At 37.2% G+C, this 11,877-nt stretch overlaps 1 protein-coding gene across 2 annotated transcripts in view; it reads left to right on the forward strand.

The window, feature by feature from the left end:
* The window catches only part of hecw1b (HECT, C2 and WW domain containing E3 ubiquitin protein ligase 1b), a 59,253-nt gene that overhangs the window by 3,126 nt on the left and 44,250 nt on the right, over positions 1–11,877 (forward strand). For both annotated transcript variants that reach the window (XM_065276689.2, XM_065276690.2), the window contains exons 2-3: positions 7,414–7,744; positions 11,081–11,188. In XM_065276689.2, coding sequence (XP_065132761.1) covers positions 7,414–7,744; positions 11,081–11,188 — 439 coding nt within the window. The remainder of the gene's footprint in view (positions 1–7,413; positions 7,745–11,080; positions 11,189–11,877) is intronic.

Genomic DNA, 11,877 nt, shown 5'->3' on the forward strand with positions numbered 1-11,877 from the left:
TAGAAGAGAAAAAATACGGACTGCGCTGCGGTTGAAGTGTCTGTCATTTATATTCACGCCGGAGCCTGAAGAAACCTCACTCTCCACTCCATGACGTCCCGCCCCTCCGTGTTCGGCGATCAGGTTTCATGCGCGCGCAGCTTGTTTAATAACAGCAAGGTGTAAACGTGTGTGTGTGTCGGCGCGCTGGGCTCTCTGTTCAATATCACGCTCTGTGTTTGCGCTGCGTGTTCTGCTCTGTCGTTAACGGCACATAACGTTAAGTAACATTGTTTGAAATTTAACTTGTCCAGTCGGACAACTAATTTTCTCTTACACTTGTCCTTCAAAAAATCCAATTGTCCCGGACAAGCGGACAAGCCTTAATGTTATGTCGAGCCCTGTTTAGAGAGAATTGTAAATCAGGGAAGTAAAATAACAGGGAGGAAGCAGATGTCTATGGCCCAGTTATACGCAGAGAGGTTTTGGGGAAAGCCCAGAGTATTTTATCGGATGATTCCCATCCTATGTATAATGAGTTTGACCTTCTCCCCTCAGGCATTACGTACAGGATCATTATTATCAAAACAAATCGTTTTAAACATTCATTTGTCCCATCAGCTGTGAACCTTTTAAATATGAGATAAGGTTTTTTAAATTCTTTTGTGTATTGGGTGAATGTTTTTGTGTTTTTATGTTCTGTGTGATATACTTGTATGCTGCAACAAAATTGCCTTCGGGAAATGAAATAAAGTTGAACTGAACTGAACTAATGGTAACACTCTAGTGTAGTTCTCACTATTAACTAGTTGGTAATTAGCATTCATATTTTGTATTAACTAAAAACAATTTGAAAGTAATTAGTAGAGTGAATAATTTGATTCTAGTGAATGCAAGATGCTAGTGAAGATAACTAGTAATTAATTACTTTTTTAAAGTAACTTACCCAACACTGGTATGCATTCCTAAATAAATGTATGTATTGCATATTTTCTTCTTTTAGACCATAAGGTAGAGTATTTGTATTAAAATTATTACTCCACTACTTTCATACAAAAATTCCAATCATTTACTCACCCCGATGTCATCCAAGATGTTGATATCTTTCTTTTTTTTAATTGTTTTATTAAAGAAAACATTCCAGGATTTTTCTCCATATATTGGACTTTTGTGGGCCTCAACAGTTTAAAGTTTCAATGCCATTTAAAATTGCAGTTTCAATGCAGCTTCAAAGGGCTCTAAACCTTCCCAACTGAGGCATAAGGGTCTTATCCAGCAAAACAATCATCATTTTTGGAAAAAAATTTTTTTTTAACTTTTTTAACTTCTCGTCTGGCACTAGCCATGTGATGCACCAGCAATATATTACGTAATGACGTCGAAAGATCACATGTAACATATATGAAACGCACACTTGCGGACCATTTTAAACAATAAGTGACACAATGACATTTAATATACAATTAATAATATAATTACAGATAAAACAACGTCGGAGCCGTCCTCTTTCTCCACACTTGTAAACACTGGAGCGGTAGTTTACCATAGGTCACGCATGACCTTTCAACGTGATTACGTTATATGTACACTGTAAAAAATTAGCTGTAATTATGCAGCTGGTTGCCAGTAACTTACTGAAGAAGATAAAGACTGAAAATGTTTCATGCTCATTTAACTTTGAACAAACTGTAGCCAATAAATAACAAAAATTTTTACCACGGGTCTGTTGAATGCTGTATTCCGATTGGCTGAGAAATGTTCCGTGGGTATGCATTATTTCTGATAAATGCACACATAACTTGTCAAATGTCTTAAAAATAGGCACCAGAGCAATGTTTGTGGTAACCGTGGTATAAATGGAATAATTGACTCTGGTCCTTTAAATTATTTGAAAATAATGCGCATTGCACCTTGGGTGTGCATTATTTTCTTATAATTCAATGGCATGTCGTCAATTATTCCTTTACGTAAAATCTACAGTAAGTTACTGGCAGCTAGTTGCCAGTAATACCAAGTAATACTGTAATTTCTACAGAATTTTTTTAAAGTGTAAATCGCACTGGCGCATCACACGGCTAGTGTAAGACGAGTAGTTGTGGTTAAATAGTATTTTTTGGGGGGGCGAAAATGACGATCGTATCGCTAGATAGGGCCCTGACGCCTCGTTTGGGATCATTTAGGGCCCTTTGAAGCTGCATTGAAACTGCAATTTTAAACTGCATTGAAGCTGTTGAGGTCCACTGAAGTCCTGAAAAGTTTTCCTCCAAAAACTTCTTGTCGACTGAACAAAGAAAATGACATAAACAACATGAGGGTGAGTAAATTATCATTTTTTTTATGAAAGTGAAGTAATCCTTTAAAGTTAGTCATAAAACCCTACAAAGAAGAGTTTTGCTTTGGAAGCGTTTTTCCCCCCGAAAGCGTCAGTCTTCCCCTTTTCAGAAGTCACATTTTTTATTACCATGCAAGTGCGTAGTAGCTAAAAATATTGTGTGTGTGAAAAAGTAAACACTGTGGAACAAAATGTTTGAACTTAAGTACATCACATGATCATGTTCAATGTAGCGAGTAGTGCATAAAACTATCTTTTTTAATACAATTTTGGTTACGTGATTCATTCACCACAAAGGAAATTGAAACCAAAGGTCAAGATGAGCGTATTCGATTGTGGGATATGGTTAGTTTACAGAACACTACTCTGATTTCAAACGTACAGTATCACTTCAGATATGCTGTGGTGATATATGGTTTACTCTCCTGCATGTAGATGACATATTTGAGACAGAGTTGTGGCTTAATCTTGTTTCTCTGTATTATGTATAGAAATATCCTGTTCCCCTAGGCCTCTGTCCTCCGTTATGTAAGTGCATTAGGATTCTTGGGTTTCAGCTTTGCGTACATCACGCTACAAGCCCAATGCTAATGTATCCCATCTAGCGTGAGACACACAAACACACACACACAGTGTTATTTAATAGATCTGTTTCACGGCCTTAATGATTATAATTAATTTATCTGTGTCAGTGTGATTGCAAGGTGCGATGTTAAAGCTTTCCTTCTACTGTAAACACAAACGCGCACGCTGGAAGAATTCATTTGTTATGCCGAGACAATTTAATTTGCATTTCAGCTATTTCTGACAGCAAAATAGGGAAACATACACCACTTTTGAGGACACTCCCCAACCACTTTATTGTTAACTGCCCTCTGTTTAACCTTTATGAAGATTAGTCGTATCTGTACCATTGGAGATCAGCAGATGGTATTGATGGACTGAGATCACTTATGACCCATCTACCCTGTGATGACCTCACGCATGACCAGCTTCCTTCTTTATGGAAATGTCAAACAGCGAATCTATTCAGATCGCTTGACGATATTCTGATCCCCTTGTTTATATTTGCAGTACATGTATGCATTTGGCAGGTGCTTTCTTACAGTGAATTCAGGATACATATGTGTTACCTAGGAATCGAACCCACAATCTTTGTGCTGCCAACACAATATTTCTGTTTATATCACTGCATTTCAGCTAGTTTCAGTCGATCTTTAGCTAATGAAATTCCTCGTTTCAGATCTAACATAATAGCAAATGGATTTATTTATACGCTTTATATAGGCTAAGGCATTATAGGCTTTTGAGTTTTATTGACAGCAGTAAAGGATGAGGCAGGATGAGGTAAGCCAGACATGAACCCACATCATCTGCATAATCAGTCACCACAGCTCAATGTGAAAAAACACCAGGCCATGGTCCAACACCTATTGGTCTTTTGTCTTGTATTATGCGAGTGGTCTTCTTGTCTTTGTTTGCAGGTATGCGTTAGGCAGATGCTTTTATCCAAAGCAACTTACAATGCATTACAATTTTATCAGTATGTGCGTTGTCTGGGAATCAAACCAATTCTATTTGCATATCTGTTTGCTTGCTGACAAATCTTTTCTTGCATCTATTTAGCCTTATAGCAAGCTTTGCACTCCCAAGACAGGGTTACATTGTGTTAAGCCATCTTATTTTTTACTTTCTAAACTATTTTCTCTGTGCATGTGTACTTTCAGCTTGACAGCCTTTCGCCTTCCAGAGAAGATACATATACATGGCATTATGTTTTTAGAAGACAGTAATATTTGACCAGAAAAAGAGGAGTAACATAATGATTGACAAAGGCAACTTTTACAAAACATTTATTGATGAACGATGATGCATCGTGTGTCCCATTAAAAACACCCACCTGAAATCGTTTATAAATTGCAAGGCTACGATTTTGTGTTTCGTGCACAGCTTGTGCGTGTGCTCTTTAATCATTATGAGTTTGAGTCGTTTATAACATGCATTTAAAAAAGCAACACTCGTCAAACACAATCATTCAAAAAATAATATTTATTATCATAAAATACCTGAAACAATTTCCAAACATTTCCTGGAATAGCGTTTGTAATGTTATTTCTTCTGCAGCACGAATAAAGTTTCTGGTAAGAGCGCCCTCTGGCTTTTGGAAATGTCCCAGCCCTAGCAAAGAGGTGCTAACTAGCGCATACTGTGCGGTCGGCTCAGTAACTTTATAACTCAATAACTTTTCGTACCAGCCAGTGCCAGTAGTTGGTTGAGCTAGACTGCTAGATATATTTGAAGAGTTTGGTTCCAAAACGCAATAAATCCATTTTGACAAATTTCGGTAAAAACGTGTTTTCTATACCAAGAAAGTGACAAGATGAAAACCACTATTTTCTGTTACAAACTTTCACATAGCATCTTTAGGTTATAAAAACATAAAAAATTCAAATCCATAACTTCATTTTCAAAGATTTATTATAAAAACGAATTATTTTTTCCACAAAATGCAATAAATCCATGACAAGTTTTTTTTTTCAAAATTCTATAAATCTATTCAATCAGTGTATAAACGTGCATTCATCTTTGCCATTTTATATTCATTTAGTTGAACATTTGTACACGCTGATTAAAAAAAAAAACATTAATGTGATTAATCAAAACACTTACTTTGTCATATTAGGAACACTGTCCGGTTAGGAACACTGCTCCGGTTATACTTGACGTCGTCGCTTAACATTTTTCACAGCGATCAGCTGTGATTCTCATTGACTTTGAGTAAAATTATGGAAAGTTTTTCATAAGATCCCCTTAGGTCAATGTGTTAGCATGAGAAAAACTAGGGGCCCTATCTTGCACCCAGCGCAATTGACTTTGTCAGTGACGCATGTATCATTCGTATTTTGCAACGGCGCACAGCGGGTTTTTCCCTCCACAGATGCACGTCAGCAAACTAGGGAATGAACTTGCGCTCCCTGGGCGGTTCAGCGCAAAAAGGAGGCGTGTTGCGGCGCAAACCATCTCTTATGCTATTTTGCAGTTTCAAAAAACAATTGCGCTACTAACCAAAAAAAACTAGTCTAAAGTCAGTGGCGCGTTGCGCGTGGTTCATTATGCTATTTTAAGGGCGCATGCTTGACCATAATGTATAGCGTGCACAACGCGCATACACTTTGCTTATCTAATCTATACAGATGCAACAGTTATTTTTGCAAATCATAAATTGTTACACTTAAAAATATTAATACACGAGATAAGGGGAATCATAGTGGTGAGCATTGTGGTGATAGTTTTTATTTATTGTGTGGCTGCGTTAAAAAATTCTCATGCAAATAACGATTAAAATATTTTCATAAGTTTGTTGTGTGGCTGTATTACGTTTATTTTATGTAAATAATAATTTAATGTTTTCATAAGAAACCTTAATGTATATGAACTTGATTTGTTAGTCTACTTTGGGGTTGGACCTTGCGTTTCTTGGGTCCGATTTCAAAGCCCCCAAACCCTTTCAGCGGTGAGGGTGGACGCAGCGATGTCCTCTGCTGGCGTCAGGTCCTGAGGCAGATCCACCTCCCGTTACACGGCGTGCCCGATTTATGCTGGCAAGCGTGGGATTCCCCCGTACAAGGACGTCGGTCTCCTCGGCTGTGAACCGCTCCTGGCGTGCGCCTGGTAAATCCGTCATAATAATAGCAACCCGCCACGGAACTTGCGCCCTTGCGTTTAAAGGGAATGTTGGATAGCGTTCTGATTGGTTTATTTGACGTTACGCCCAAACCACACCTATGAATAATGAACCTACTTCAGACCAACCCCTTATTGATTTGCGCCCGGCGCAAGAGTCATTTCTCACGCCGGGAAAATAGCAACAGCGCCCAAGATCCGCCCACAAACTCACTTGCGCGTTGCGCTTCACACTTGCGTTTCAGATCGTTAAAATAGGGCCCTAGGACTCTGTGTACTCAAGGCGCCGCCATTGTTTGTTTACTTTCCGTGGAATGGGGCGCTGTAATTTGTGGAGCGGATTTATTGCATTCTGTAGAAAAGGAGGAGTGGCGTTTATTGCATTTTGGGAAAAAAGAGAGAAAAGATGACAGAATAACGATGTTGGAATTTGCATAAAATTAAAAATTTACTTTTAAATACTGACCTGATATAATACTGATTTTGGCAGTAACTCATTTTTTTTTCAAAAATGGCGTTTATTGCGTTTTGGAACCAAACTCTTCATTTGTGATGTATCTGTTTCATGAGCGATATTGTTTTAAAAATTTGCGTGTAATAATGAGAGCTGTGAAAAAATTAGATGTGCGTTGACTTGTCTTTGCTTGCTTCATCACATCAGTTTTCCTTTTTGCGCACTAGTTGGCTATGCCAAACAGCCAATTAGAATGATCCAACTTCCAAGATAGCACCATTGCTGATTCAACATGTTTAATCGTCCAAAAAAATGTCGACAGTGACGTATTTTAGCAGAAAACATAAAAAAAAATAAGTCAGATGATGCTCAAAACCTTTTCCACTGTCGACTTCTGGCTAGAGGGGATATAGCTACGGCCAAATCTTGTGAGATGACTGATTTAGGGTTAGGTTTGAGGGTAGGATTAGGATGAAAAACAGCGGTTCTGGCTAGATAGGATACAGATACAGTCTAAAAATCCTGTGAAATGATGGTTTTAGGGTTAGGTTTGAGGATTAGCATAAAAACAGCGCTCACCTGGCAAGATTTTGGGCATAGCTGTATCTATCTAGCCACAGCCGCTTAACACATACAGTTCTACAAAGTTTGCAGTAAGCTACTGTAATTTCATTCTGAACATTGTTATTACAGTATCTTAAACCCCATTTTGCATATTTTCTTATACGACAATGTCTAGAGATCCACGCTGGCCATGAAAAGTCTGTACTAGTTACATAAAAATTTAGCAGATGTTTTTATCCAATAAGAGAGTTGCATCTGAGCTCCCCAGGACATGATTGTACTTTCAATTTCTTACATGGTCGGATTCACCCACCATATGTTCCAAAAGAACACATTGTTTTTGTATAATAATATTGTAATATGTCCCGTTTCTCTGCAATCTTCTCTCTTGTGTTTTCAGAACTTGTACCAGAACAGGTTTCTCGGGCTTGCAGCCATGGCCTCTCCATCTCGTGCATCTCAGGGCAGGCGGCGATGTAAGGAGCCCATTCGGCACAGCTTCAACCCTGAGCAGTTTCCTAACGTGGACTTCCAGAACGGCGTACCGGAAGACCTTGCGGCCGCCGTGCTGCGCTCCACCAGTGACACCGATCTGGTGACGTCCCACTGCCGCTCCACCCTCACGGTCAGCACGTCCAGCTACACGATCGGGCAGACGCAGGACATCACCCTCAGCTGGGACATTAAGGAGGAGGTGGACGCCGGAGACTGGATTGGCATGTACCTCATTGGTAAGCTGGTTTCTATTTGTCTGTCTGTGAAATGGTTGAAAGATAAACTGTACCTTGCCCTGTACCATGCCTTTAAAACAATGTGACTTTGAGGACCTGTGTTCAACAAAAACATTTGCTATATATGGTCTTAAATTGGTTGTGTGGGTATTTGGAGACTTATTGAAAACTGTATTTACCTAGGCATAGATGAATAGTCGAGAATGTACGCCTATAACATTAATTTATTTATTAAATGAAGTATAATGTTAGTACAATGCTAAAAACAAAAAATCCAATTACGGTATATTTCATGGTTGACATTTTTATTAAGTTTATATTGTTTTTGGAATATAAAACTTGCAGTCATTTGCCACTCACTATAGCTTTTAACTAAATGCTTACCACAGTTCATAATATGGGAGAGTTAAAGCTAGTGTTAAAGTAAAAATACCAAGAAGATAACAACAGATTAAATCTTGATAGACAGAATCTTGTTTTAATTTTACAGACTATTAAAGCTATATTATGCATTCATTGTATTTTGTATTTATGCATACAGTACATAAAAAATCGGCAATATGTAAAATAAATAAGTATGAATAATATTATATGCACACACACCTAGACCGAGCTCTATATATAGATATTAGAAATATGACATGTGCTATGATGTGATGATCATGAAGTCTTTTTTAAGGTCTTGACACACTTTGCTTTCTATTAGACCTTAACTTAACCGCATCTCTTTATCTTCTTTCTGATCAAAGATGTTTTTACTATAAGCAAATGGCGTGTCAAACTACGTCGCTCCATCAGCGCACGTGTCACTGATATAAATGCTGATATAAAAGAGTTTTGTCTTAGCTTGCTTAAAGTTCAGAAAACTTTACAACTATAAGCATTGTGTGCAAGAAGAGCTTTCTTAATTTGGCGACGCAGCTGCTTGCTCGTGCCTCGAGAGACTGCTGCTGCATGAGGAGAGAGAGAGAAAGAGAGAGAGAGAGCAATCAGGCGAGACCCACGGTGGATTCACTGGTGCTTATTATGAAATTACACAAATAACTCGTAAAAATAATCCACTTAAAACTAATGAACATGTTTCTCCGTCACACTCAGTCTAACATGCCAGAGTGCAGAGTTAGCCATGCCCATTTATTTATATTAACAGAATATATCATCATACCCCCAGCTCTAATGCTACCGTTAAGGCTGAATTTCTACTGTTGGCGTTACAGTTATGATTGCAGGTCCAAAAAACCCCCCAAAAAAACTTACCACTCACAAACATCCAGTAACAATCTCCAAACAATCGATTATTTCTCATAATCTGTATCTTTGTCTGATACTGGCTCAAACATAAGGGGCCCTATTTTAACAATTTACAGTGCACAGCGCATTTAGGGTGTGTCTGGATCCACTTTTGCTAGTTTAAGGGAAAAAATGGTCTATGCACCTGGCGCACAGTCTTAAAGGGTTGTTTCTATTCTCGTAATGAGTAATGCGTTTTATTTATTGAAATTATTATTTTGTAATAAAATCTTTGGTTCTCTTTAAAAGCCGTTATTTCAGTAATGAAGTAATAAGTAACATAAGCACTACTGTAATCTCAAAAAGTTTTTTTATAAGAATAATTTAAAAATTTGCAAAAAAAATTTTTTTTATACTTTATTTGTAACAAACAAGAGATAAAAATTTTTTTGGAGAGCCAAAGGCCTTAAAGGGTTACTCCACTTTCTTTAATTTTTTTTCCAGCTCCCCTAGAGTTTAACATTCGATTCTTTCCGTTTTGGAATGGCGCTAGCACTTTTAGCATAGCTTAGCATAATCCATTGAATCTGATTAGACCATTAGCATCGCGCTAAAAAATAACCAAAGAGTTTCGATATTTTTCCTATTTAAAACTTGACTCTTCTGTAGTTACATCGTGTACTAAGACCGACGGAAAATTAAAAGTTGCCATTTTCTAGGCAGATATGGCTAGGAACTATTCTCTCATTCTGGCGTAATAATCAAGGACTTTCCTGCTGTAACATGGCTGCAGCAGACATAGTGGTATTACGCACTGCCCGAAAATAGTCCCCTTGGTTACTTTCAATAAAAGGGGACTATTTTCGGACCATTATCTTAGTATTTAAATAGAAAAAATATGGAAACTATTTGGGTTTTTTTTGGCGCGATGCTAATGGTCTAATCAGATTCATTGGATTATGCTAAGCTATGCTAAAAGTGGTAGCGCCAACATCCGGAGATCGTTTGAATGGATTCCAAAATGGTAAAAATCAAAGGTTTAACTCTAGGGGAGCTGGAAAATGAGCATATTTGTGTGCCTTTAAGAACCTAGGACAGCCCTGTGAGTGTTTTCAAAAATATTACTTAAAAATGTTTTTCATCTCACCATATCCAAAGGTACAAAGTCATCATATACAATAAATCCATATGCTTGCATTTAAAAAAATGTAAATAAATGCTATGTTAGCACTTAAATTTGCTTACCAGGCTACAGGTGAAGCAGCTCTTCTGCCAGCTGATCTCAGCTTCACGTGTTCTGAAGTCCTGTGAACGTCCTCATTTATGTCCAAGAGATTTAATAATAATACATTTGAATCCTTTAATTTTTCATATTTAAAATTTAAAAGTTTGTGTGCTGCTGCGCATCCATGTGTGTAATAAGCAAACGTTGTCGTTTATAGGCGCATATTACTAAAACACTCTTTATATAACAAAAACAATATTGCACCATTGAATTTAGACCAGGATTTAGTTGGGCAATGGCGTAGTCTATTTTAGTTGTCTTAAAATAGCAACGCGCCAACAGTTGCACACTCACAGAGCTACTGATAGGAGCTGCTCTGTGAAACAGCCAATCAGAGCAGAGTTCAACATTATTATTCATGATCCTTTCAGGTAAGGTAATAATAGACCATTTCATTCTGGGGGCAAATCATAGGGTTGTAAACGTTTCTCTTTAATTTTTTTCACTTAGTAAAGCTACATACCTTAGATATCATAGAACATTTTTACAGATTATTAATAGATTTTTTAAAGATTAGTTTATTGGTTTTTATACTAGTATACATATCTAACTTGAGAATCGAAAGTTGTTGTTTTTGTGGCACAGAAGTGTCGAACATCAGGATGTGCACTAACCACAGACCAATTTAACTTCGGGTTAGACTTGAGCAACAGCAAACTAAAATCCTACTTTTTTAAGTGAAATCTTTGCATGGGATCACTCTTTTTGACTTATTTACATTTAATGTAAAGACTAAATTCAAAAATCTCATGTCATAAGGTAAAATGTGATTGTCTTTATGCATAACATGTAAAAGATCTAATTGCTTATTTTCCTTATAGATGAAGTTTTGTCGGAGAACTTTCTGGACTACAAGAACAGAGGTGTCAACGGATCTCACAGAGGTCAGATCGTCTGGAAGATTGAGGCCAGCTCCTACTTTGTAGAACGTATGTAGCTCTTTAATTCCTACTTAATTTTAAATGAACACATAGTATTTTTACAAAATAAATATGGATTTTAACACACAAAACAACTGATCTCAGAGCACTCGCTGTATGAGATCAAACTAAGGTGTTTCACCGTGTGAAAAATGTCCTGCTGTAGGTGTTATGTTTATTTATCCAGACACAGGATGTCTTCAAAGACACTTAAAAAAATGTGGGTGTTTGTAGATGTAAAGATAAGCTTCCTTTGTATGACTGCTATGATAACGTCACACCACTATACACTTTAATTCTGTGTTCAGTCAGGTTTAAAATGGTGTGACATGAAATTTACTCGCGTGTATTCACTCAAGATACTTTTCATGGAATACTACTGTGCTTTGATAGAATTGAAAGTGTTTATTATAAACCACAGATGTACTGTGAAGTGTCTGGTTTTAAAATGTGTTTTTTTGCTTGATAGTCTAGATCAGGGGTGTCAGACAGACTCATTTTAGGTTGAGGGCCGTATGTGAGGGCTGGATAATTATTTTAAACCTTAGTGTGCTGATAATCATTATATTAATATTAAATAAACAAACTACAAGTTAATTAGCAAGAAAACTAGAAAAACACACGGTTAATGTTTTCTGAAACATTAACACGGTCATACTGTACAATAAAAATATAAACAAATTTACATCTGTAAAAAA

This window comes from Paramisgurnus dabryanus, chromosome 6 (assembly GCF_030506205.2).
Source record: "Paramisgurnus dabryanus chromosome 6, PD_genome_1.1, whole genome shotgun sequence".
NCBI classification, from domain to species: Eukaryota; Metazoa; Chordata; class Actinopteri; order Cypriniformes; family Cobitidae; genus Paramisgurnus; species Paramisgurnus dabryanus.